Source organism: Sceloporus occidentalis, unplaced genomic scaffold, assembly GCF_023333645.1.
Source record: "Sceloporus occidentalis isolate IW3139 unplaced genomic scaffold, rSceOcc1.0.p SCAF_2, whole genome shotgun sequence".
Lineage (NCBI taxonomy): Eukaryota > Metazoa > Chordata > Lepidosauria > Squamata > Phrynosomatidae > Sceloporus > Sceloporus occidentalis.
In genome coordinates this window covers 243,892,607-243,920,303 of record NW_028316982.1, presented here as the reverse complement: position 1 = coordinate 243,920,303, position 27,697 = coordinate 243,892,607, and the positions used below count along the sequence as shown (strand labels likewise).

General features: G+C 40.4%; 1 protein-coding gene across 2 annotated transcripts in view; it reads left to right on the top strand.

Moving 5' to 3' along the window:
- Window positions 1-27,697, top strand: part of LOC149319899 (microtubule-associated tumor suppressor candidate 2-like) — a 440,967-nt gene that overhangs the window by 153,452 nt on the left and 259,818 nt on the right. For both annotated transcript variants that reach the window (XM_089512562.1, XM_089512563.1), the window contains exon 4: window positions 2,281-2,487. In XM_089512562.1, coding sequence (XP_089368688.1) covers window positions 2,281-2,487 — 207 coding nt within the window. The remainder of the gene's footprint in view (window positions 1-2,280; window positions 2,488-27,697) is intronic.

The window sequence follows — 27,697 nt, the reverse complement described above, 5'->3', positions numbered from 1 at the left end:
ACATGACTTTAGCAGTTACCTTATCAACTGTCCTTTGCTGTGATTTAAAAATAGAGTGAACCCTTTATTCTAATTCCCTCATGGTCCTATTGTCAAGCACATAAGATCAGACCCAACACCAGGCTAGTTCACCTTCCTGTTTTCCAAAGCAGTCAACTTGATGCTTATGGAATGCCTAATAGCAGGACATGAGCACAATTGCACCCTCTCACTGTAATGTTATTTGGAAAATATGAGAACTCTGATATAAGAAGTAGTGTACAGTCATCAAGAGTAGTTGATATCCACAAGCCTTGTTTTCCATGGGTGTCTAGTCCCTTTTAATCAGCACAGGCTGTGGAAGCAAATTGGCCAGCTGAACTATATACTGCATGAAGAAGTATTCCTTTTTGTCTGAAGTGAGTCTCATCTATTCATTTGCAGTGGATAATCTGGGTTCTTGGGATTAGTATCCATTTTCTCTGTGCCATGCATAATTTCATAAATCTCCATCATGTCCCTCTTACTTGGCTTTTCTCTAAAATAATTAAAAATACCCAATGCTATAGTCTTTCCACAGAGGGATGGTGCTAATCCCCTTACAATTTTGGTTGCACTTTTGAACTAAAATTGTATTGAGCTGTACAATATCCTTTTTAGAACTTTGATGAGAAGAACTTTACACAATACACTCTTCCCTCCACATTCCCTGGGGTTAGGGGCACAGGACTCCCATGCATGTGGAAAAACCACAAATAACAAAAACACTATGTTTTTACCTGAGAGAACACCTCTCTAGGAATCTCTGTGCAACTCTGTGGTCAACATCTGCCAGATATTGAACGTAGAATTGTGCTGGATGAGCTACAAATGCCTAGTGGCGTGTTCTCTCTAGGAATCTTTAGGTCCTTCAGTGCAACTTTTAGTTAAAGTTGACCATAGAGTTGTGGTGGAGGACCTAGAGATTCCTAGAGAGAACATATTAATAAAATCTGTGAATAATCAAAGCGGCAAAAGTTAAAGCTGCAAATGTGGAGGGATGAGTGTATTCAGAGTGCTTGTATCATTGCTTTGTTTTATAATATTGCATTACAATATATGAAGTTTTATTTTCCTAATGATTGTTAATATATAGTCAACACAGTTTTCATCTATCCACCATGACTATATCTATCATAATAAAAGCCAGTGGCTGGCTTCCTGTTAGTTACTTACACATACACATGCACATGCACAGCATACACTTACGTATGTCCCTTCATGGATGGAGTATAGAGGGCTATTTTCTTTCCCTCAGACTCCATCCAAAAACCTCCCACATCCAGCAGCATTTAATCCCTTGGAGGGGCTGCTGCTGCTGCTGCTTCATATTAGGGGGATTCATTTTTCAAATGAAAACTAAGATAACATAAAAACAGAGCCTGGAACTTTTTCTTGGACTACATCTCCCAGAATCCCCCAGTCACCATGATAATTTTTCAAGTGTTTTCAAGATTAAAACTCAGAGCAGATTTATTACCCCAGTGATAGTCAGGCCACTAGTCTCCACTATGTATGGTGACATTTGTATACAGATACACAGTGAAACTGCAGAAAACTATGTAGAGTGGAAGCAGCACATTTTATATAAGAATTGACATTTGCCACCCTGGGGAAATGCTCTATAATACACTTCAGCAGGTTACCTTGTACCAAAAACAAGTTTCCTACTCATGGAGTGGGCAGGTTGTAGTCTTCCATAAGTACTGGCACTTTCATCATTCCCATTATAAAACCGTAAGATGAGCCCTGCTGAAATCAGAGTAAAGACCTTGCAGAAGACATGTCACATCTCCCTACTTCAATCCTATTAGTACTTTGTATTTTGCTAATATGCCATGTGATTGTGTAAAATTTAACAAGTCCCTTATAAATAAAAATAAAATAAAAAATAAAATAAATAAAAACACATATTCCTAGCACATTTTTTGCATGCCATCATGCTAAAGGGATTTATTGAGGTATTTCCACTAATGTTTTTTTTTAATCCACTGGATTAAAATAAAAGGAAATGTTATTTACTCATTTATTTATTGTATTTATAGGCTACGTTTCTTCTGGCATGTGACCCAAGCTGGTTTACAACTGCTAAAAACTAACTTTGACAAAGCAAAGAAAATGATCCAGATTAGATGTAACAATTGCTTGTCCCACGCTCCTAAAAAAGACTCTGCCTAAATGCAATGTGTGTTTTTCTGTCTTTCTCCTGTGACATGCCTATATTTGAAAGTTGTCATATGACCTTTTAAAAATTCTTTGCAGTTGATCTTAAGAAGGGGATCAGTCCAAATGCTACAAAATCGAATCTTCCCAAACCATGCCCATCTGGACTCCGCCCTCCTGGTTATTCACGCTTGCCGGCCGCTAAACTGGCAGCCTTTGGTTTTGTCAGGAGTTCAAGCATCTCCTCAGTCTCAAGCAACCAATCGAATGACAGCGTCCAGAGTGATCCAAGCAGAACAGCCAATCGTAAGTCAGACAGCATTATTCTCATCCCAGAAATGAATTCCATACACTGGAGAGGGAATGGGGACTGAAGGAAGATGAAAAGATGGATATGCAGTCCTTAATTATGAAGTTGTTAATGCTTTCTTTCTCTCAGTGCCCATTTCTGTGGGTGCAGTATCCACAATGCCTACATTTGAATTTTGTGAAATAATGATGGATGAATAATTTCTTATGACAAATTGTTCAGATAGGGTTTTACTTCCCAGGTTGCTAAAACAAAATGCATCTCATGCAGGTCTGCATTTTCCCCCATTGTCCTTTTTACCTGTTTGACGAATTATCCCTTTTCCAAGCTGATGTAAGTAAATAAGCACAACAAGATGCCCTGCGTCAGCACACCACAATCAGAAAATACAGACACTTCAGGGGAAGATTATGTGAAATAAGCAGTCTATTCTTTCTCATTTGCTCTTGTTCTGTTTATCTCTTCACTGTAGCCAGAGCCAAGTGCAGTTTAGGAAGCTAATAAAATCATGCTAGAGATTTCAAATAGGATCAGAATTTTGGGATTTATACACATGTGCTCTGTGAGTCTCCCTTTCTGCTGTGGCAAAGAATCCTTGTCCGAAATGCCACCTGAAATCCTATTTTCTGTAGCTAATGTTAATTTTATTAAGTACAAAATGATTTCACAACACAGCGTGCATTCCTCGTGGAACGGTTACATGCCATGCACTCAAAAGACAGTCTGGGATTGGTGTGGTTGTTGTTTTTAATGCCAGTTCATCTCTTTGAAGACCAGCTTCTGCATGAACCGTGTCAATTTCAAAAGCAACTGTTATCATTCTAGAAGTGGTTCAGATTGAAGCTACCAGCTTGCATAAAATGCCAGAGGCATTTGGATGCCGTTGAGTCCTAAATCTTTCAGTGTTTATGTTAATTTTAAATGCATAACAATAAATCCAACAAAACAAAAATATAGGCCACTATCAATCCAAATGACTTCCTTGTGCTTGTATCACAGAGTCATGTGGGTTCTCTGAGTGGCACTGAAATACCAATATATGCTGAGATCCTTATGGCACTATCACAATACTCTGTTCTGCATGGTATAATGAATAGGAAAAGGAGTGAAGAATGAGAAAACATAGTTCCATGTATATTCAATGTAATTTCAATGTGTTTTTTTAAATGCAAGGGTAGCTGTGCTGACCATAATACAAAATCCAAAGTGTGCATTGTAGTGATACCTCTGTTAGACCAACCAAAAGGCACAATATTAATCATGCGAGCTTTTGAAGACAGAACCAGCATCAGGTAGTGATCTGAGCATTGGATTATGACTCTGGTAACCAGGGTTCGAATCCCTGCTTGATCATGGAAAGCCACTGGGCTTCTCCACCTTGGGCAAGTCACACATTCTCAGCTTCAGAGGATGACCCACCCTGAAGAAACTTGCCAAGAAAACCACATGATAGGTTCACTGCCTTAAGGTTGCCATAGGTCAGAATCAACAATTTTCAGTTTCCAGCCCATTTAGCTTCTCTGAATGGAATGTAGGGAGGGTAGCAACTTGTCCCTTGCTTCAGGCAGCAAACTATCTCAAGCTAGTCTGGTTCAAGTAATTTTGCTGTCTGAGGTAAACCAGAAAATGCACCCACCAGGCCTCCACCACAATTGGAAGCAACATGTTAGTTTAGGTGGCAGGAGCTAGAAGATTAGTATATATACATTCCTGTACTCTAGCCATAGCTTGGAAATAATGAGTTATAAGTAACACAATTACCAACTAGTTAATTTTGAGTGAACAAGGTTGTAAGACCAAAATTATTTCATTGGTGAAATAAGTAATGGTTTCTGCCTACTTTCAAATGTTACTCTTAATGAGTGGCAAAACCTGCTAACACTCTAATGAGGAATAGAATGAATTACATTTTAAAAGTAAATTTCCAAGCATTATTGATACTGGAGGGAACAGTTGCAGAGAACATGAGGAATAGCAGGAAGGCTGTTCCCATGTCTCCCATCTGAGGCAGTCACCTCATTCTTCTGAATGGTAGGGTTGGTCTTGCTAATGTCATAGGAGAATTACATAGGAGAAATGTAGGCCCGGTACAGACAGGCCTTACGTGACGTCCTCGTCACGTGCTAGAGTTGCCTCGGGGCGCTCCGCCCACATGCAGCCTAACGCTAGCAAGTGACAGGGGCGTAATCATGGTGGCCTCCTGTCCACACGGGGGCCGCCATGATTACGTCACACACACCCTGCGTCCAAACAGCGAGGCACGTGTGTGATGTCATTGCACTGTCCCAGGCCTGGACACGGCTGCAATGGAGCTCTGAAACGGAGCTCCTTCTGTGGGCACGCCTCGTTCCAACAGCCACCAGAACAATGCCAGGGGAAAGGGACCAAGCAGCCCTTTCTCACCTAGCTGCGGCTCCTAGGGTGTCCTGGGGCATGAAGCCCCAAGGAAATCCCTTTTCGGTACCAGAGAGAAGTGGCATTTTCCGCTTCTCCCTGGTCCCGAAAAGCACCAGATTGGGACCTCTGGGCTGCCGGTGTGACTGCCCTGGCCCCAATCTGTGGAGTAAAGGGGCGTGTGCAGGCTACCCCAAAGGGGTGGTCTGTACCTCGCTGTAGACAAATATTCAATGTGTAATAAATGAAGGGGCTGTACACACAGCCCCTAAGGGGTGCTGCGGCAGCACCCCTTTCCTAGCCAGATTAGGGCCACGGAAACTGCATTTTGTGGCCCTGATCTGGCCTTTCCAGGGCGCAAAAAGGAGCCGCAAAAAGTGGCTCTTTTTTGTGCCCTGAAAAGGGCACAATAGCTGTGTCACTGCAGCTTGAAGGCACTCCTTTGCTGCTGCAGACAGTTCTGTGATGCCACACGCCATGTGGATTGGCATGCGGCATCATGGCACCCTGGGGGTGGAGTCAGTGTATGTGTCATGTGGACACGACCCCTGCCTCAGCCCCCAGGCAGGCCTTTCTGGCTGATCTGAACAGCCCCGAAGTGTGCTGACCCTCATGTATCTTTTTGCCTGTACTTACTCAGCTGTGCAGTTGCATTACAGCGTTATGTTCAGAATCAAACGCTTCAGCAAATGAGGTACAAGAAGATACAAAACAAGCCTCCTGAAAATATATGGTATCAAGTACCCTGTGCAAAAATGAAAAATCAGTTTCTCAGATTTATTAATTACACAATTAGATAATTACACTCTGCAACAGCGTTGCCTATCCTTTGGAAACTGAAATTGCTTCACATTTTTCCCAATTATGAAAATCATGCTTGCATGAAAAGCAATATTATTAACAGTTTGTTTCCTTCCACAACAATGCATTTAAACATCTACTTCAGGCTAAAAGTCTACAGGGCTGCATAATTGGATACACAATATTGGCTGTGTCTACCACAATGTTTCCAGAGGAGGCATAGATTTGGCATGTGAGGTTTATGTGTGAATCAACTACTTTTCCTCAGGCAATATCTGTTATTCCATCTGTACTTGTGTGTGGGTAGTGGGGGGAGGGTACAAGGAGAAAATCCACAGAATACATAGGGTGCAAATGAATTTAGATTCCTATACAAATCTGGAAAGGACACCGTGTCCCATCTAACAAGAGACTTGTTTGCTAAAACTGTATTTTGTTATTAACTGTTTTGACAAGTCACCTTGTCACCAACAGCCATTCTCAGATGTTGCAGAATCAGGGCCATGGCTTCCTTGTTTGAGACTGTTCATCTGTAGTACAGTCTTCTTCTTTTCCTACTGTCTTCTACCTTTCCAAGTATTATTGTCTTTTCTATGGTGTCATGTCTTCCCATGATATGTCCAAAGTGCAAAAAGCTTAGTTTAGTCATTTTAGTCAGCATATGACCATCTTAGTTTAACCACCCTGAGTCCCTATATTAGGAGAACGATGGGATAAAAATAAATAAAGTAATAATAATCTTGGCTTCAAAGGAGAGTTCAGACTTGATATCCTCTTGGATCCACTTATTTAGTCCATTTCAGTTTGACTATCTCAAAGAACGTTTCTTGCTGAGGAAAAGACTGGGGTGCAGGATGCCATCTAGTCCATCTTGCATAAGAACTGCTCCAATCCCTCTCTCAGAAGCATCAGTGGCCATGATTAAAGGCCTGTGAAAGTCATGTGCCATCAGCATCAGGACAGATATAAGAGCCTTTTCAAGATTCTGGAATGTCTCTTGACACTCTGCAGTCCATTTTGGGTTTACGCTTTGGGTTTCTTGGAGCCAGTCAGATCTGTTTAGGAGTGAAGCAATCTTCCTATAGTTTGGTACATCTTCTGTAGTACTCACCCAGGCCAAGAAAAGATTGAATCTGTTTTCTGGACCAAGGAGTTGGCCAATTATGAATACTCATCTATAAATTCTTTGCTAGTTAGTGCTAGTACAGTAGTTCAAGCAAATAGATTGGATAAATCTATGTACCTCATTAAACTAAAAATCCCTGGATTCCATAAAATGTACCATAGACATGGCTATTAATCCTAGTTGTTTAAGGAGATGCAGATAATGTTAAATGATCACAGTACTCTAGGGTTGTCTCATAGCAGAGACAAGTATTGGTTGTGCTACAACTCCCAGTATGCCCCAGCTAGCATGGCCCAGAGGATTCTAGGAGGAGTTGTCCTAAAAGCTACTTTCCCAAGCTCTGCATTTTTTTCAGTGTTTGGCTTCCTTTGAATGACATAACTCCAGACTGAACTTTTTTTTAACATTCACATTAATTTACAAATATACAGACTTAGAAATTTAGGCAGAGAGCTGAGTCAAGCCAAGAAGTAGCCCTTTCTCTCTCCAAATTCTACCGGGGCCATAGAAGGCAGCAAAGGCAAGGCAGCAGTGTGAGGGGGTGTGGCCAGGAGTGCAGATCTTCCCTGAGGCCAGAGGATGCTGGCCAGGAGAGAGCCCTCTCCTTTAACATCCCCGGCTCCAGGGATGTAGTCAAAGGGGGGAGTGTGGAGTCCGGACCCCCCTTCCATTAGATACAATGAATGGTGCATACTGCCGCGCTGCCATGCCCAAGCCCCATTATAATGGTGGCACTTAGTCTGGACCCCCCTTCCCAAAATCCTGGCTAAGTCCCTGCCGGCTCCCAGTGGCAGGGATGCGGTGGTGACTGGTGGGAGTGGATGTGGGTGCCACTTTAAAGGGTCCCTTCAGCCTGCACTGGGAACAACCCTCACCCATCCCAGGCCAGAGGATGCCAATTGGGTGGTACCTTTTTCTATATGTACTTCCATTTTATATGTTCTTGGACAGATCTGTGATGGGACACTTGGGGGGAAATGGGCATGGACAAGGAGAATATAATTCAGATGTTGAATTGGGGGAGGCAAGAGGTATTGACTGTAGAACGACTGTACAGGTTGTGCAGGGAAACGGAAGATATGGCACTAACAGGGTGAAATGTTGTTACAGACGAAGGAGAGATCGATGTTTGATATCTATCTCCTCTTCCATTCACCCTACTAACCCAAAAGAGCTGGAGAGCATACCAAACCAACCATGGAACCTTTCCCTGCTCTTGTGTAATGCCAGGTCAGTCAAAAAATAAGACTCACATAGTCCATGATCTCCTACTGGACGAAGAAGCTGACCTGGCTTGTTCTGGGTCCTAGACTCTGGAGCAGCAGAAAACAAGCTTGCACTCCTCCTCAATATGACATCCCTTCAAATATTTAAACAGTGCTATCATATTACCTCTTAACCTTCTCTTCTCCAAGCTGAACATCCACAGTTCCCTTAGTCGTTCTTATAGGGCATGGCTTCCAGACCATTCATCATTTCAGTTGCTCTCCTTTGGACATGCTCCAGTTTCTCCACATCCTTTTTAAATTGTAGTGTCCAGAACTGGACACAATATTCCAGGTGGGGCCTGACCAAAGCAGAATATAGTGGCACTATTACTTCCCTTGATCTAGATACTATACTTTTATTGATGCAGCCTAAAATTGCATTGGCCTTTTTAGCTGCCACATCGCACTGTTGACTCATGTTCAACTTGTGATCTACTTGGACTTCCAGATTCCTTTCACACGTAGTTTCATTCACCCAGGTGACAAAGTGTTACTCAAACATTGCACATTTCTCCACATGGGGTGAACTTCAGATTTAAAAATACTGAATGTGAGAGAAACTGATATTGATAGACTTGCCCACCCAGCAGAGGGATTTCAGTAATTAAGAGGTCTATGAATCCCTATGTATTAAATTTTGTTAGTGATGAATCAGTTGTCATCTTTTTCCTGAAGATTTTAGTTGCCTATCTCTTAAAGCCCTCAAACATTCTGAAGATGTGAGGTGATAGTGCAGAGGCTTCTCCTCATGTTTGTTTGTATATAAGTAGAACATTCTGTGGTGTCATGAATCTGGATAAAGTAGAGTTTCCCAGTAAGTTGACCTTCTGCAGATCACTCCACTCAACAGAGGAAAGTCAAAGAGTGAGGATCAGTCTGGAACATGTGAGGATGTTGGGCCAATGTACACAAGATATGCCTGAGCAGGGTTTCTGCCAGCATTTCACTAAAGCAGAGAAATTTTACTGAATTTCACTGAAGTAGAGGAATCAGCAGAAGGAAGCATTATCCATTTTGCTGGTTAATTAGCACAGAGAATATTCATAGCAGATTTTCCTTAAAGCATGGAAAGCAGAAGTCAAGGTGAGTGATAACATCCCTAAAATGGTTATTTAAGAACAATACATTAATGCATACGTAATTTAATTTAAAACTTTCCCCCACCCACTTCCTTGCCTTCCAAAATATTTTGCATTATTAAAAACTATATTCCTATATTTTAGGAATGTTTCTGCTCACCTGATACGCCAGTGTAACATATTGTCATTTATGTATATGTATGAATAAGCAAGCTACAGAACGTCAAGGCTGTACAACAACTCTTGCAGGAAAATTGTTTAGATGCTCTAAAATGTTTCTCACAGTTCCTTGACATACTGATATTCAGAGAATCAGCCTAGCAGCGAGGTGAGATAAAAGTACAGTCTCTGGGGATGAAAGAACTACCAATGTCTATTTGGCAGGTAAGGAGGAAAACCCCTTCAAGTATTAGAGTCAGAAGTGTGCAAGAAGAATTCATCAGGTAGGAACAGAAGGCCTGGTTTCAATAGGATGCTAGGGAACTCAGATAGAAAACCTACTAGATAGAGAGCCCTTTTTGGAGGATGTTTTGTTTAAAGAGAAAAAATGTCAGGGATCTCTAGGGGTGGGGTGTTGTTAACATTGTGCATGTATTGTCTGAAGGCCTTGGTTAAACATGTTTTAGAATAGTGCTGGGATGTTCCTGTTGTTAGCCTTTTTCTAAAAACACCTGAGGCACTTTGCAGTAATTGAAATATACAAAATATAAAAACATAGCAACACATGTAATATAAAACTACACCTCTACCTCCTTATGCCAGGATCAAATTGCAGGGATAATGAACTGGTGCAATGATAATGTTAAGACATTGATTAGTTACATCCCAACAGATGTCCAGGACTGGATGAACTTAACTGGCACCGTATAGGGATCAGATAGGCCTTGCTTGGAAGGATATTTCATAGACTGAAGAATGCAATGTAAAATGCTCTCTACCTTGTCACAACCTTCTGAGCTTCTCTCAAAGAAGGCGCTCACATAGCCCAATTCAAAGTGTAAACCCCTAAAATACTGAAATTCTGGACCATGCCAACAATTAGGTAGGTCAGAATGCACAGCGAGGCCACTGAAATCCACGAACACCTGGTCAATTTCAGCAGGAAAGAAGAAACACTGAAAGTAAACAAGGTTTGGCTACTAGTCCTGAAGAACACCAAAATTAAGACTCATAGGTTTATTGCACGGGGCTTAGAGAATGGGAATGGAGCAGAATGGATGGGAATGGGAAGGGAACGGGGGGAAAACACATGTTATCACACAGGAGAACGCTGCTGATGCCTCTGGGAGTCCCCAATCCATTCCCCATCTGCCCTACAGCAGCCAGTTTTGAAGAACTGTTCAAAATTGTTATTCAAAATTGGCTGCTTTGGGACAGATGGGGAACAGATTGGGGACTCCCGGCAGCATCCACGGTATTCTCCTGTGTGATAACATGCATTTTTCCCCATTTGATCTTTTTAATTTGTCTGCTTTTTTATCTAATTCTATCTTGTATTATTATCTATTGTTTTATTTGTATTTTGTAGAATGTACACCATTGGCAGGTTTCATTTTTATCGATTTTATTGTTTGTATGTACAGCGCTATGTAAGTCTACAATGCTATATAAATACTACTACTACTAATAATAATAATAATAATTCCGTTCCCTTCCCATTCTGCTTTATTCCCGTTCTTCAAGCTCCATGCAATAAACTTATGTATTCATGCAAATGGACACCAGCCAGGGTCAGGGGGTATCCCCACAGACAATGGATTGCTAATTAAATAGATACACATATTCTTCCATATATCCTCCCAGCCTGAGGCCTTGCATTCAACAACAGACCAACACACAGATGAACATGTAAATCACTTCCTCTTTTCTGCTGCCTTGGCTTCCTTCTTGTGGAGGAGGGCAGCAGGGAAGAAGGGATGGGCTTGGCAGCTGTGCACCCCACAGTGGGATGAGGGCCCAACCAGGTATCACCCCTTCTTCTGAGATGTCACCCTGGGCAGGCATCTCCCACACCCCACTAGTGATGCCCACTAGTGGCCAGCGTAGGCTGATGGGGTTGTAATTTTTCTATGCCTTGGATTTTGCCAGAAAAATAATCTGAAGTCATCTGATTTTGGAAGGAGGAACCAGAGCTCAGAAAGGTTACCTTTCCTGATCACAGCTCCCACAATTCCTTGGAAAGGTTACTTTAGTGCTTTTTTTTTTTTTTTTACTGTATGTGTGTGTTGTGTACCTTGAAGTCATTTCTGACTTATGGTGATGCTAAGGCAAACCTATCGTGGAGGGGTTTCTTTGGCAAGGTTTGTTCAGAGAAGGTTGGCTATTGCTTTCCCCTGAGGCTGAGAAAGTATGACTTGCTTCAAGACTGAGCTGGGAATTGAACCCTACTCTCCAGAGGCATAGTCCAACACTCAAACCACTATGCCACACTGGCTCAGAATGGCCAGTGACTGTGTTAGCTGGGGCATTCTGGTAATTCCAAAAAGTAACTTATTCAAGCAACGGGCAGAATTTGACAAAAGCCAGTTGGGACGAACTGTCATCATTTCCAATTAGAGATTCACAGAAGAGATCTCCCTCACCCTTACTGCACTGCCAGTCTTCCCTTAAATGTTTGCTTACGTAGCAATCAAATTACTTTGTGATTTTTCGTAATAAATGAAATAACTAAAAAGGCTATATTATACATACACATGTTACTGCTGAAGCTGTGTAATCTTGCACTTACTAGGCACCATGCCTTTCACTGTGCAAAACTGATTAGTTACATCTTATATTCTAGCAATGTAAACAAGAAAAATGAACAGAAAGAAATAGTAATGTGTACAATGTCCGTACAGTGAGTGTCATAGCATTTGCAGAATGTCTCCTCCCAGAAAGTCCAGTTAGACGAGGAGAGAAGACATAAATTAGCATAGGTATGCATTAATAAGAGTTGTAGAGGGCAGGTGGAAGAAGAACTGTAGAGCAGCACTCATCTTTGACCCCTTTATGACTTTATATTCAGAAACCACAGATAAAAACATGGTCAAATAGGAGCAAGATGCTTCCCAAATTATGGGATGAATTGAGATCTCTCACCCAGGAGAATTTTGCAACTTTGGCCTGAGTGAGCTAAAATTTAGGTCAGCTCTGTAAGCTCTCCAGGTGGTCTTGAGGCAATGGCACTAAAATGGAAATAGACTGCCACAAGTCAGTTAGCTGTGAATGGAAAATTGAGAGATGGCCGCTTAAACAATTACTCCTTCAGGCTTGCTGTTTGACGGTCTCCGGAGACTCATCCCAGGCTACATGTTGTCATAAACATCTAGCTGCTTGTGAGGTTTTAGCACTGAATCACACACAGGGCAACAGGGGCTTTGGATTTTTGGGTTTTCCATTTAATGCACATCATATTCTCAAAGTGGTAGTAGGAAAATGACATATCCAAGTCCACTGATAAGTACAAAACAGACTACAATGGGAGAGAAATTGCATATAATTTTCCTCCTGGGTGGCAGTTATCAGAAAATGTGGAGGACTGCCATAAGAGAAAGCTACAGCAGTACCACCTTTAGTTGTTAACAACCATTTACTCCGCTCCCCATGATGGGGTAAAAAATTGTAAAACTGCCTTCCGCATCATTCGCCTTGAGGTGTACCTGTGGTGTCAGTATCATTAGAAGGGAATGTTGCAGCACTTAGGCTTGTTTGCAAATCCAAATCAAAACATGACCTCATTTTCTTTATATGCAAGAATGAGAAAATTAACCCAGACTGCATGGGGTGAACAGTCTTGGAGATTTTTAATTTGCACAGTGTGACTCTTTCTGTGTGTCTTTTTAAGAGGCATTTTCTCAACTTGGAAATGAAACAAAAAAAAAGTGGGGGGGGGAGGAATAGTATGAAGGATATGCAATTTTTCCATTTTATATAACTCAATCCCCCAGTGCCTAAGTAGAAGGCTGGGGTTTGACGAAAAGCACTGTGAGTTCTCATGAGCGCAAAGTATTAACTTAAGCAGTGGAGACTTGTGGCTTCCATATCAATAGCATGGTGAACCAGCTCTGGCTTATAGTCTGAACTTTGAAGGAGTTATATAGGGTACTGCACCTATTTAGTGATAGGTTTCAGCATTTTAGTCCTGTTAAAATTTAAACTAATACCTGGGGGGGGGGGGGGAATCTGGCAGAAGATTTTGGGTGTCATGAAAAGGCAGCAGATGGTAGTTATTGATGTATCATTATTATATTTTTAATTCCAGGGGGCTGAGAAGCACTTCCAAGATGTAATATGACTGGTAGTGCATATCTTGCCTTGTACTGTGGGATACAAGTAGTACATATCTTGCCTTGTATTGTGCAATTTGCTGTTCCTCCTCAGACAGCAAAATATTTTGGGTAGAGTATGGAAATAATGAGTTACAAATAACACAGTTGGGAGGTGGGGTGGGAAAAGTGCACCGAATCCACATTTCTAAAGTAAAAAAAAGAGTAGAACCAAAGTTACTTCATTGGAGTAACAGGCAATGGTTTCTATTCACTGTCAAATGTTATGTTTAAGGACATTTATAGGTATATTCACAGGAACTGTTCAAATTTTATTCTATTACTCAGGGGAGGAAGGGTTGCTGGGAAAAGGAGAAGTGAGCAATTTTAATTGTGTTGTTTTTAACAATGAATAATATAGAAAGTGAGGATTTTAAACAAATTACTAGTTTTCATCATTCCAACAACAACTGGTTACTATAGTATTTAATATCTAAACATGTAATATTTTAAAAAGTAACTTTTCAAGTTCTGATCTTCGGATAGTACCGACTGAATTTATTACCCAGGTTATGTGGGAACTGTGCAAAGAGGATAGGAATGGAAAGAAATGTTGATGTATTCAACAGTCTTCTTCAAAGTAAGTTTTTAAAGTAACTTTTGAGTTTTGTTGAACAAAAAGGAGAACCTCATCTTGAGTGTTTATGTACTTGTGAAGCTTACAAAGATAGAAGAAATAAGAGAAGTTAAAAAACCCCAAATATATATGTTTTATCAAATGGAAATAGTTAAAATTTGCATAATTGCAACAAAATAGGCAGAAATGCACATTATTCAATGGGGAAAAGATAATAATAATAATAATAATAATAATAATAATAATAATAATAATAATAATATGATTTATTTATATTCCACCTTTTCCTTGTGGAATCAAGGTGGATTATAAGGCAAAGATGCAAAAATTAGGTATAAACTTGTGCAAATAAGTGGACAAACTGGTAAAAATGCAATACAATTGTGCAAACTTCAATGTGGAAAGAAAACACAAGAGTCTTGCCATGTGGCAGAAAACAAAGATGGGTGGAATGTGCAGATGGGATAAAAAAACTCAAATCAAGACAGAGATTTTCCCATCCCTGAAAGAAAGGTGCAGTTGAGTACTGACAATGAATTAGTAGTTTCTAGCAAATGCTTTTATTCTTTCAGTGAGTGTTGAAATGTTTTTCTTGTTCTGCTTATTATGATATTTTCCTTTATGTTTGCTTATTTATTGTATAACTGAGTTTTTAAATCTTATTTGTTTGCATCAGCCACCAGCAATGGCAAGAAATGTACAAAATGGATGCATAAACCCACTAGGTAGATAAAGTTTATACAGGGACAGCTGTGTCAGTCTGTTGTAGCCAAAACTAGAAGTACTGTATTTTCTGGCGTATAAGACTCCTTTTTAACCCAGGAACATCTTCTCAAAAGTCGAGGGTCGTCTTATAGGGCAGGTGCGGAAACTTCCGAGCCAGACCAGAGAATCTGCAGTCACCGCATATGGTGGGGGAGCTCAAAAACGGCTGGGGGGTATGGAAAAAAAAGCTGTGTTTGCAGTACTGCTCTGATAGTTTTTGAGACAGGAAGGGCTGGGCAGGCAGGGAGAACTGACCAATCCAAGCAGGCTTTGTATACAACAAGTTTTCCTGCTAAGTACCTGCATGTTATAAGCATTTGAATTAAAATTACCATATTGAAATCAAATCTGATATTTTTAAAAAAATTTATTTGGTGTGCATTGGAAGAGGGATAGTCTTATATGGCGAGTATATCCCAAACTCTATATTGTAACTGGGAAAGTTGGGGGTCGTCTTATACGCCGGAAAATATGGTACTATCTTAAAGATGGGTTTTGTTTGGAATAAATGTTCATGGAATACAATTCAGATACAGAAGTAGTGCTGAAAGCATTTTTAACCCTTTCTGAAAGACAGTGTGGCAAACAGAAAGTTGCAACTGTTTAATTTCACTTATGCCGCATCTACAGTAGAAGTAATGCAGTCTGACACCATGTTCACAGCCATGGCTCTATCCTACAGAATCCTGACAGTTGTAGTTTCATGAGGCACCAGCAGTCTTTGTCAGAGAAGGACAAAGACCTTGTAGCACTACAAATCTCAGGATTCCATAGGATGGAGCACTTAAAGCACTGCCAAAGTACATTATTGTTATAGTGTTGAATGTAGATACATCTTTAATGTCTCCCAGGGTGGCAGAATTGTGCTCAGTCACTGACTGGGACTTCCAAACAAGCGGCACTTGTACAATCTTAGACATTTTTAGATATTAAACACTGGAGCAATAAATGCTTAGCAGGTGATATGATCTCTGCACACTATGTGCATTTATGAGGATATCTGTAGAGTGAGAGTGAGTGTATACTGGGACCTGATCCAGAAACACACCAGGGTGAACTTGGGCCAGTCACACTTGTTCAACCTGACCTACTTTGCCAGATTCTTGTGAGGATAAATTGCAAAAGAGCAGAGCCAGATATAATGTCTTGAGTTCACTGGAGTCAAAGTGGGATAGCAAGGTAATTATAGGTACACCTCAGTTAACAGTTCCTAGGCATTGCATCATTAATTATAGAAAATTTGCCAGCATAAGCAGAAATAACATGAAAAGAATGGAGATTTGGTTCCCATACCACAAAAAAGAAAAGCAGTTCAACATATTTCAACATTTAAAAAAAATGAAAAAATTAACAATATAGACATGTGCAATGAAACAACCAGTTCAGATAAGCTTTGCATAAGTAAACAAAAATGTTTTGAACCTTCTAGAGATCACATGGAACCATCTTCCAAAATGCATCCAGGGATGAATTATTTTTCTTTTCTATCACCAGCCTCCACTTTTCCTATGGTTACCATTTTGGTTGCCAAATATATAGATCTATGCTTGTTTAACAAACTGCAGGGTAGCTAGTGAAGCAGGCTTATTGGCTCTTCCCCTTTGTTTGTCTTCTCTGTTTTGCTGTTTACAGAGACTGTCGCCATACTGCAGAATCAATACAGTATGACACTGATTTAACCGTAATGATGGAATCATGGGATTTGTAGTTTTGTGAGATATATAGCCTTGTTTGCCAGAGAGCTCTGGTGCCACAAAAAACTACAAATCTCAGGATTCCTCACATAGAGCCACAACAGTTAAAGCTGTTATGTTAATTCTGCAGTGTAGATATAGCCAGGTGTTCAGTAAGGCAGAAGATGTTTACTTTGCCTTTTGTAGGCAGGCACACACAGCAACAGTAGGCATTGAAAGACTGTGTTTCCCCCACCCGCCTTCGACATGTTCTCAATACCAATGCTGTTCAAAAACTTCCAGTTAGACAGAGAGTGAGGGTGCAAATAAGGACTTTGAAAAGATTTATGGAGTGTCTACATAAGGGGGACTTTTGGAGACTTTATAATTAATGCCCATGGGCCACATGATAAATAATAGGGCAACCTTACAACAAGAGGTATTTCTATATATGTTCTAATTAATGAACATAGGGCAGGGCTGCTGCCAAAATGTAGATCCAGATGCATTTGTTACATATATTTTGAATGCTAGAAGGGGATATATTTGTTCACAAGCATGCTGTGAACTGAAGATATGCTGTTGCCTGAACTGAAAGAGAAGATGGTGCACTCTTCCCACTTCAGGTTCAGAAAGTGATGGACTAGCACGACAGTTTCTTCAGTAGTGGCGATGTGATAAAGATATGTACAATACTTGAAGATAGTAGGCTAGTTTAATGAGGCACAGTATAGGCATTCAATAGAGTTAATGAATAGGAAGAATTTGTATGTTCAGGAGGAACAGCCAAGACATTGGCACCCCTGCCCTTTTGCATCTGCTTCCTGAGGCAGTAATCTCACCTCAGTATTTAATTCTGGCACTGGATTGTGCAAACACATGTTTGCCTCATTCACACATTATCCCCCATATACTGGTATATGTGGAAGATTTATATAGTCATGGTGTAAATCAGTGTTTCTCAAACTTTGGTCCTCCAAATTGGCTGTTGCAACTCCCAGAAACCATAGCCAATTTGGCTAATAGTCAGGAATTCTGTGAGCTAAAGTCCAAAACATCTGGAGGATCAAAGTTTGGAATTCACTGGTGTAAATCCTATGTGTGATCGAGAAGAGTTCTACAGATACCATGAGAAATTAAATTTTCATAGAGAAAACTGAACCTGAATTCTCAGAAGTGTTGATGACTAAACTATGGATGTCATACTTTGGACATATCATGAGACAACATCATTCACTGGAAAAGACAATAATGTTCAGTAAAGTGGAAGGCAGGAGGAAAAAAGGAAGACTGTGCTACAGGTGGATTTTCAAACAAAGAAGCCACAGCCCTGCATTTGCAAGACTTAAGTTGAAGTCAGCTTAAAGCAAATAACAATAACAAATACATGTCAGCACTTGGAGCAGATCCAGAAAAGAATGTGTGGAAGAAGGAAGAATCAATTGTTCTGCGAATTGTCAGAGATTGTTTTTGGCTGGTATTAACAATGCACATTACATGTCTCCTTTCTAGAAATGAGAGATCAGCATCACTTTAGCTTATTGGCTAACTTATTGCCTCCAGCAATGGATTAATAACAAACACCACAAGCATTAATTTGTACACTGCACCCTGCTGAAGAAAGTGGATATGCAGCAGCTAGGTTTTCTTCACAGCAAGGACAAAAATTTTTTTCCTCTGGAGATGCAATTACTTCCCTTCCTTTTACTCTTCCCTAGAAAGTAATGAGGTTCCTAGTATACTGTTGCACTTTCGTAATGAGTATTTTTATGTAAGCTGCTTATCTGTTACTTAAAGTTTTGTCTGGTGTCAACAGTATAGACAGACACAGGACTAGCAGGGAGTTGGGCAGTGCTGTTTATAGTTTGATAAATGTGTTTTCCCATGAAAGGATTTGCCTATATTTTAGTAAGTCTGAAGAACACTTTCTAGATGCTTGAAGAGCCTTTTGTTAAACCATCCTTGCTCTTGACAGTTTCAGTGTTTACTGGATGCCTTGTGTATAAAGACCAGGTTTCTAAGGAATTTTAAGAGTTCCTGAAGTACAGTGGATCCTTGTTATACGCTGGGGTTTGGTTCCAAGATCTCCCGTGTATAACAAAATCCGTGTATGCTCAAGTCCCATTAAGTATAATGACATAGCAAAATGGTGTCCCTAATAAAAAATGGAACATCAAGGTAAATTTATACTTTTTTGGAACATTTTCAAACCGTGTATGCTTAAATCCGTGTATAAAAAATCCGTGTATAAGAAGGGCCGACTGTATATCACATTTTCTGAAATTGTCTTCTTTGTGCAGTCTTGTTTGCTTAGAAAGTGACAACAAAACAAACATCCATTCTTAGCTTTTGTGGGTTTTTCGGGCTATGTGGCCATGTTTGAACACTGTGTTTGGTGGTCCCTATGTAGATTTGTCCACAGCTGCATGGTATGTGGTAAACTCCTGCAGACACAAGAGGGTCCCTTCTGTCCTTTGCTGAGTGGAGCATTTGCTGGATTTTCATGGAGGTTGAATTTTCATGGAGGTTGTATTTCCTCACTAGTTTCCCTATTCTGTCTGTGACTCCTTTTATGTATGGTAAAATTACCTTCCCTTTGAGTGGTTCTTGTCTTTATTCCTGTTGGTTTTTCTGATGTTTCAGCTTCACTGAGTATTCAAACACGAATAAAGGAACACAAGAGACACTGCAGACACACAGGCTCAACAGACCGGCAAGAAAGGCCAGCATTGGGGTGGAGTGGGGCATGGTGTCTGCATGATGCATGCCCTGGCTCCGCCTCATGCTGTCATGATGCCACACGCCCCACCCCACGGCAGGCGGTGTCACGGAGCTCCCCTGGTGCTGTGTCCAGATGATGCAGCACCAAAGGATCACTGAAAAGCCATGGCACCCTTTCCACTGCGCAAAAAGAAGCCGCTTTTTGTGGTTTCTTTTTGCACCATGGAAAGGCCAGTTTGGGATCATAGCATATAGTTGCTGCAGCAGCAATCTGGTGGTGAAAGAGGTGGTCTGTTCAGCCCCTGAGTCAGCCAGAAAAATCAGCAGTAGCAGAACAAGTTATAACGCACCCTGGGCATAAAATGCTGTTTGAAAACATTGAAATTCTGCACCATGCCAACAACTATCAGGTCAGAATGCGCAAGGAAGCCATTGATATCCACAAACACCTAGACAACTTCAACAGGAAAGAAGAAACCCTTAAAGTGAACAAAGTTTGGCTACCAGTCCTGAAAAAAATAAGACCCAGCAAAATGCAAATGAAAACCACCCAGGATCAAGGTTTTTCCTAGCAGACAATGGATCATTAATTAAACAGACACAAATTCTCCTTACATATCCTCCCATTCTGAGGCTTTGCCATTCAACAACAGAAGAATACACAAATTAACATGTAAATCACTTTTCCCAAACTAGGGTCACTCTGTGTGTGTGTGTATCCCACTCACTTCCATGCCAGCAATCTCTGAAGATGTCAGCCACAGTTGCTGGCAAAACGTCAGGAATAAACTCTTCTCGAACACGGCCACATAGCCCGAAAAACCCACAAAAAAACTATGAATGCTGGCCATGAAAGCCTTCAACTTCACAAACATCCATTCTCACAAACTGAAAACAAGATTAATGTTGGGTAGTAGTATAGTTGTTCTGAGCTCTTCATACTGAGGAGGGAGCAAGCTTGTTTTCTGCTGCTCCAGAGACTGGGACCCGGAGCAATGGATGCAAGCTGCAAGAAAAGAGATTCCACCTCAACATTAGGAGGAATTTCCTGACAGTAAGGGCTGTTCGACAGTGGAACACACTTCCTCGGAGTGTAGTGGAGTCTCCCTCCTTGGAGGTCTTCAAACGGAGGCTGGATGGCCATCTGTCGGCGATGCTTTGATCTGGATTTCCTGCATGGCAGGGGGTTGGACTGGGTGGCCCTTGCGGTCTCTTCCAACTCTATGATTCTATGATTCTAAAATCACTCCCAGAAATAGAGATCAGTTTGTTAAAAAGTTGTGTACTCCCTGTATACCTTTTTAGAAATAGGGATGGAAATAATGTTGTCCTCCAGATGTTTTTGGATTGCAACTCCCAGCATTTCTCACCATTGACTATGCCAGCTAGGGCTGCTAGAACTTGCTTCCAGCAAAGCTGGAGGGTCACATGATTCTCATCCCTGGTTTGAAGGCATATGGTGGCTTGCTCCTTTGCCAGCAGAATTTGACAGAGCTTCACCCCTGCCCTGCCCATCCCATAAATGATTCTTTGTTGTAGACAAATGTGCTATACCTGTTCACTATAAATGTTTACAAATGTATACAAATGTTCCTGTTCAGACCAGGGGCTCTTTCACATTGAGAATTATAGCACTATCATTCCATTTTAACTGCCTGGGTTTCATCCTTGGAATCCTGGAATTTGCAATTTAGAGAGGAGGACTTTAGAATTCTCAGCCATAGAGCTATAGTGCCTGTCCAAACTATGAATCCCAGAATTCCATAGAAAGAAACAGGAATCATAGTGCTGTAATGAACTTTATCTATGACAAAATGTAGGCCTGGGACTCTAGCATCATCACTTTTCTTCTCCTATATCTTTGCTGAATGAAGACCCTGGAGTTTATCACATGGGAGGAATTTCTCTTAATTTCGAATGAAAAGAAAGTGGGGCCAGAACACATTCACATGAATTTGCTAGTTCAGTGAATTTACGTGAATTCGAATTGCCGAAAATAGCTTGCCATTGCTCGAAATTGTGTGTGATCACCTCTCACGCAATAATGTGAAACCCCATGATTGCGTTTGGACTGACTTCCCATTGCCCGAAATTGCGTGTGGTAGTTATCACGCAGTAACGTTAAACCCCATGATTGCATTCGAATTGCCTTTGGATCATACTTCCAATTTCCCTTGTCTGATAAACTCCCCTAACAAAGCTTTGAAAGCTTGCAAGATGTACCCAGCTTGTTGGGGGCAATTAGCTTACACATTGTGGGTTTTGGATTTTGTTGTTAATACATTTAGTGGACACGTTTAAAGCTTTTAATAATTGAATGCAAATAAATTTAAGTTAGAAGTGGAGTAATTGACTGTTAGTTTGACTCTTAAGTTTTCATGTAAGTTTAACTTGGATGACTGTGCTAAAAGGCTTACTGGAATGAAACTTTAAATTGCCAGGAAATTATCTTTCCACCCCTTCATCCCTGCTTCCAGCTTTAGAGTTTAATAACTGTCTGATCAAAGACTCCTCTTTCTTTTCCTCCCTCAGGTGTCCCTTATGATCTTATTGCCTTCCAACTTTTTCAGTCTATTGATTCCCGGTTGCATCCCAGGAAAAGGTTAAAAGTTTCAGCATTCAGTTTTCTGGGACAAATAAGGAGCAAATGTGTGATGCTGGGTGTAGAATACAGGGGGACTAGGTGAATGCAAAGGTGATCCCTTTTCAAACTGGCATCTCTCTGTGTTGCTTTAAAAACTTTTAAACTTGAAATGAAATAAACCATCATACTCTAATCTGAAAACAACAGAAATTCCTATGGCCATGTACATTTGTTAAAGAACCAATTAGGAAATGTAATTTTTGTTGGCTTCCAGTTGAATTAATAATTTAATGAATAACTTTATTCTACTATTAGGTTGACTAATTAAAATATTAATTAATTCAGTGAAAAGCCAACCAATTTTACATTTCCAAATTGCTTCTCCAATAAATTCTGGAATTACATGAAAGCTGAAAGTCCAACTTACATCAATCAAGCATGTTAAAATATAAATGTAATTAAATTGCCTCTCTTTGTTAGAAAATGTCTTACTTAATGGATAACTGAATTGATTTTAATTAATTAGTTGCTACCACTGACTTTTTTCCTGTTGAAAGGCAGGTGGGACTCACTAGAGAAAGCAGAAACAACAAACAAGGGGTGGTCATAATTTCAAACGTAGTCACCAGGTGGCTGTTGTTGCAATAAAAACAATTCCAAGTGAGAAACACTATTCCCAAAACGCTATTATTTATTTAAATGCCTAATGTGTTTGGAAGAACATATAATTCTGTCATTAAGAGCAGATGGTAAATAAAGTGTATTTAAAATAGATAACTAGAATAATCTAGATAGATTTATGTATTTATTTTGTTAAATAGATCTAGTTAAATGTATTTAAATGCCATCTGTTTTAAGTGTATTTTATCTGAATTTGCATTTTGTCCCTGCTGGGGGAATGGGTTCAACAATTTAATAAATATCATACTCTCAAACATTTCACAGATGAAAACTGGGACACATGTGGCAAAGGTATATCAGAGTGTGGTCAAGATGGCAAAAGTTGTAAATGAGGAAGAACTCATGAAGTAAGAGAGGCTGGGGAAGTTTGCTTTTGCCTGAATCCACAAGGAAGGGTAAGGTGCTGTCCCTTCCTCTTCTCTGCTTCCTTCTGAGTTAAATGAGTGTAAACTAATTTTGCACTTTCAGCTCAGTATGTCACAATCGAAGTAAACCAAGGGCAAAGAGGGAGAGGAAGAGAGACAAACTGGGACATTTTAAAAACACCTGAAAAGGTGGGATGGCAGAGGATTAATCAGGACTGTCTGCCAAGCTGGGACAGTTGGAGGGCATGAAATATAGCCATTTTCAGAATTGTGTTTCTCTCTCAGCTTCATTTTGCTTCCTTCTATCTTTTCCTTCACTCTTGTAATTACAATAGATCCTTGGTATCTGCTGGGATTTGGTCCTAGGACCTCCAGTGCATACTAAAATCCATGGATACTCTAATCCCTTTCTATTCAATGCAATAGTAAAGGGTCAGCCAGCATAGCAGAATGCTTTGAGTGTTGGCCTACAACTCTGGAGACAAAGATTCAATTCCCAGCTCGGCCACAAAACCCTTTGGGTGACCTTGGGCAAGTCACATTCTCTCAGCCTCAGAGGAAGGCAATGGAAAACCTCCTTTGAACAAATCTTGCCAAGAAAACTGCATGATGGGTTCACGTTAGAGTTGCCATAAATCAGGAACTACTTGAAAGCACACAGCAGCAGCAGCAGCAGCAAGTAAAATGGAGCCCCTTATGTAAAATGACAAAATCAAGGTTTATTTTTAGGAGAAGGGTGTATTTGCAAGCTGTGGATAGTTGGATTCATGGATGCTGAATCTGTGGATATGGAGGGTTGACTGTATTTACAAGTCCATGGAAGTAACATAACATCTCAATAGCATGGCCTCAATGCTGGTGATCCCTCCTTGGTCAAGGACAGCAACATTTGTTGCATAGTCAGTCCAGTGTATATTTAGAATTGTGCGTAAACAGCGTTGATGAAAGTGTTCGAGGAGTCGTAGGTGTTGACGATACGTGACCCATGTTTCAGACCCATAAAGGAGACTAGACAGTACAATGGGTCTATACACACTGATTTGTGTATTTCACTTCAAGTGTTTGTTACTCCAGACTCTTTTATGAAGCCTTCCAAATGCACTATATGCCTTTGCTAATCTGTGATCGATCTCTTTATCAATCTTGGCATCTGAGGAGATGATACTTCCCAGGTTGGTGAACTTCTGAATGGACTTAAGCACATTTTTTGCCTATTATGCATCAAAATAATTACATTTATAGTATATTCATTGTTTCAATTTCTAATCTGGGAAAGTATTCAAATTCAGCCTAGCTTGAATTAGAAGAAAAACTGGTGCATAAATACTTCTGTATTTCTTGAAAATCACATTTATTTCCAACAACCATTGTTTATTATTGCATAAAATAATTTACAGGTCAGGCCTCAAGACATGGATTTTTTGAATTGAAAATTATATCTGTAATATATCTGTGTATTAGGAAAGGTTAAGACAATAATTACATGACTCCAAATGGAAGCAACTGAAAACAGGTTTGTTTTTGTATTATATAAGGAGCTTAATTGTGGCATCCCTCAAGGCCCCATCCTGTCCCCGATGCTATTCAATATATATATATATATATATATATATATATATATATATGAAGCCGCTGGGAGAGATTATTCGAAGACATGGGGCGGGGTGTTATCAGTACGCTAATGACACCCAGATATATTTCTCCAAGTCTCAGTCTACAGCTTTGACTACTTCTCAATAAATGTCTTAAAGCAGTAATGGACTGGATGAGGAAAAGCAAACTAAATCTGAATCCAGACAAAACAGAGGTACTCACAGTAGGGGCCCCTAATCCAGGTATTGCGATACAACCACTGGTCCTAGATGGGGTCACACTCTCCTCAAAGGACTGTGTTCGCCATCTGGAGTTGCTCCTAGGCTCTGTCGCTCCAGATGACAAATCAGATAAATGCGATGGTCAGGAGTGCTTGTTATCAGCTTCAGTTGATATGACAGCTGCTTCCTTTCCTGGAACCGGGAGACCTGGAAACTGTGGTACATGTGCTGGTAACCTCACAACTCGACTTCTGCAATGAACTCCACATGGGCTACCCTTGTGTTTGGTTCAGAAACTTCAATTAGTTCAGAACATGACAGCCAGTTTGGTTACTGGTAAAACCAGAAGTGATCATAATAAGTAATCTTAAAATCACTCCACTGGCTGCCCATTGGTTTCCGGGTGCAGTACAAAATGTTGGTCATCACCTTTAAAGCCCTAAATGGCATGAGCCCAAACTATCTTTGGGACCGCCTCCTTCCATATGATCCACCGTGCACACTCAGGTCCTCTGGGAGGAATTTATTGCAGCCTATAAAAACTAGGCTGACTGCAACCACCCAGAGAACCTTTTCATCAACAGCTCCCAGATTATGGAACGGCCTGCTGGAAAAGTTCCATCATATTACCAGCTTAGACAGCTTCAAAAAGGCTGTGAAGACAGATCTCTTCCAGCAGGCCTTTCCTGAATAGAAAACCCAGCTACCAGTCTGAACCCTGGTGGCACAGTGGTTAAATGCCTGTACTGCAGCCACTCATTCAAAACCATAAGGTTGCAAGTTCAAGACCAGCACAAGGGCGCAAGCTCGACTCAGGCTTGCATCCTTCCGAGGTCGCTAAACTGAGTACCCAAATTGTTGGGGGCAAATTAGATTACAGTTGTAAACCACTTAGACACTGCTTAGGCAGTATGAAGCGGTATATAATGAAGCTTGTTTGTTTGTTTGAACCTATCACCCCTTGAATTCTCTGCTTTGTTACATTATTCGCTTGATTTGTTATTTTAATGTATGATTTTAAATCATTAATTCTTTAACTGATGTTTTAGGGGAGGGTGGGATATTGGGACACGAGATTATATGTAATTTTTAACTTGTCGATTGTCATTGACAGAGAGATGGGATATAAATAAAGTTTTATTGGGCCTGAACAGACAGGCCAAAATAAAGCTGCTTTGGGTCACTTTGGTGGTATGATGTTTAAATGACACATGCATCTTCAGAGGCCAGAAGCTGTGCCAAAGCTGCTCTCCAATTTGCTTTGTCGCAGCTTCCAGCCTCTTAGGATGCATGCATCCTTTAAACACCATACCTCTAAAGTGACCCGAAGCAGCTTTATTTTGGCCTGTCTGTTCAGATCCATTATTATTATTATATATTGCCACATTCCCCACTCCTACCATTTTAAATTTAGTACTTGCTAATAAATCTCACTGACTCCAGATACACTTACTTGAAACTAAACCTGCTTGCATTCCCTTCAACTGTACCAGTTTGGTAGAGACAGTACCAATGAAAATACAACTTTGTTAGCTAAAGTTTTAAATGCCTCAGTTTCTTTCTCCTCCTCCCACCTTTGTCTCCAGCTTAATTCATTTGCTGCAAACTAACTTCAAAGTGCAGAAGTACAGTTTGTTTTCAGTTAACTCAGTGGGGTGAAGAAGAGAGGAAAAGGCAGAATCTTGCCTTTCCATTTATACTCAGGCAAACGTACACTGCTGCAACCTCACTTATCTTGTGTGATCTTCCTCATTAAAAAGAATAAGAATAAATCTTTATTATGATCATAAACCAGCACAAAGGTGAGGGGTACATTCATTTAAAAACATAAAAATAAAACATACATATGTTTAAAATAAAAAACTGATATAGAAAAACATTGAATACACCCTAACCATCTGTTCATTAGGTTTGGTCTGTGACACTCGTCATTGATGAATTTTAGGCACTGCTGCAAACAACCTAGCAACATTTTATACCAGTCAGGACTAATGTCTGAAAGCAACAGGAAATTTAAAATTATCCTGGGCATTCTGGATATTTATACAATAAGGGTAAAAGTCTCTATAGTACAGACATTGGAGTAACACATGCTCTATTGTTTCTATATGACCAGACTCATGTGGACATTAGTCTGGTTAATAATTTTTGCTATCTTGACTATTCTGTGATGTTGCTTGGTTACATGTGTCTTTGTTTTCCTGTGTGATGGAAGGTATGTGCTTGGTCCAGTGTGACATAGTGGTTAGAGTGTTGGACTGCGACCTGGAGGCTGGGGTTCAATTCTCAGTTTGGCCATGAAGCCCACTGGGTGACCTCGGTCAAATTACATGCTCTCAGTCTCAGGAGAAGGCAATGACAAACCACCTCTGAACAAATCTTGCCAAGAAGACATCATGATAGGTTCACCTTAGGGTTGCCATAAGTCAGAAATGACTTGAAGGCACAAAACAACAACAGTGTGCTTCATGCTATATCCTAAGATAGCAATAATCTGAATAAATAATGCAGTGAAGTCTGGCATCATCCTTCTGTGGTTGGAAAGGTTCTGCTCAGAGAAGGTGCCTCTGCATGATTTTAAGAGATTCCTGCTCCCCAGAGTGTCACACTTCATCCCATGTAGTGAGGGGCCCCAACTCTCTGTAGCATTTTCAGGGAGCCAGCAAGGTTGTCTTGATATGGAGAGAGCAGGGAAACCAGCCTTTGCCAGCCCAGTCACAAGCACTTAAATCTGAGATTCAGCACTATGCACTTAATAAAATCTGTCTCAAACTATTCCTCTTTTCCTCTTTTTATCTGTAACAGAACATCAGTTCTTATCTGCAAAGGAAAGTTCTTATCAGTAAAGTTCTTATCCGAAAAGGAACATTAGTCTTTAATCGTTCTCCCAGTCTATCTTTTTCCCATTATATGAGAACATGGGAAATGGATTGAAATTGATTGGCAGTGGGTTAAAGGCAGGCAAACAGGAGTGTTTTAAAATATATGTAATTAATGCATGAAAATCACTGCTGAAAGATGTGGAAATGGGCTGGCTTAAAAGGCTTTATA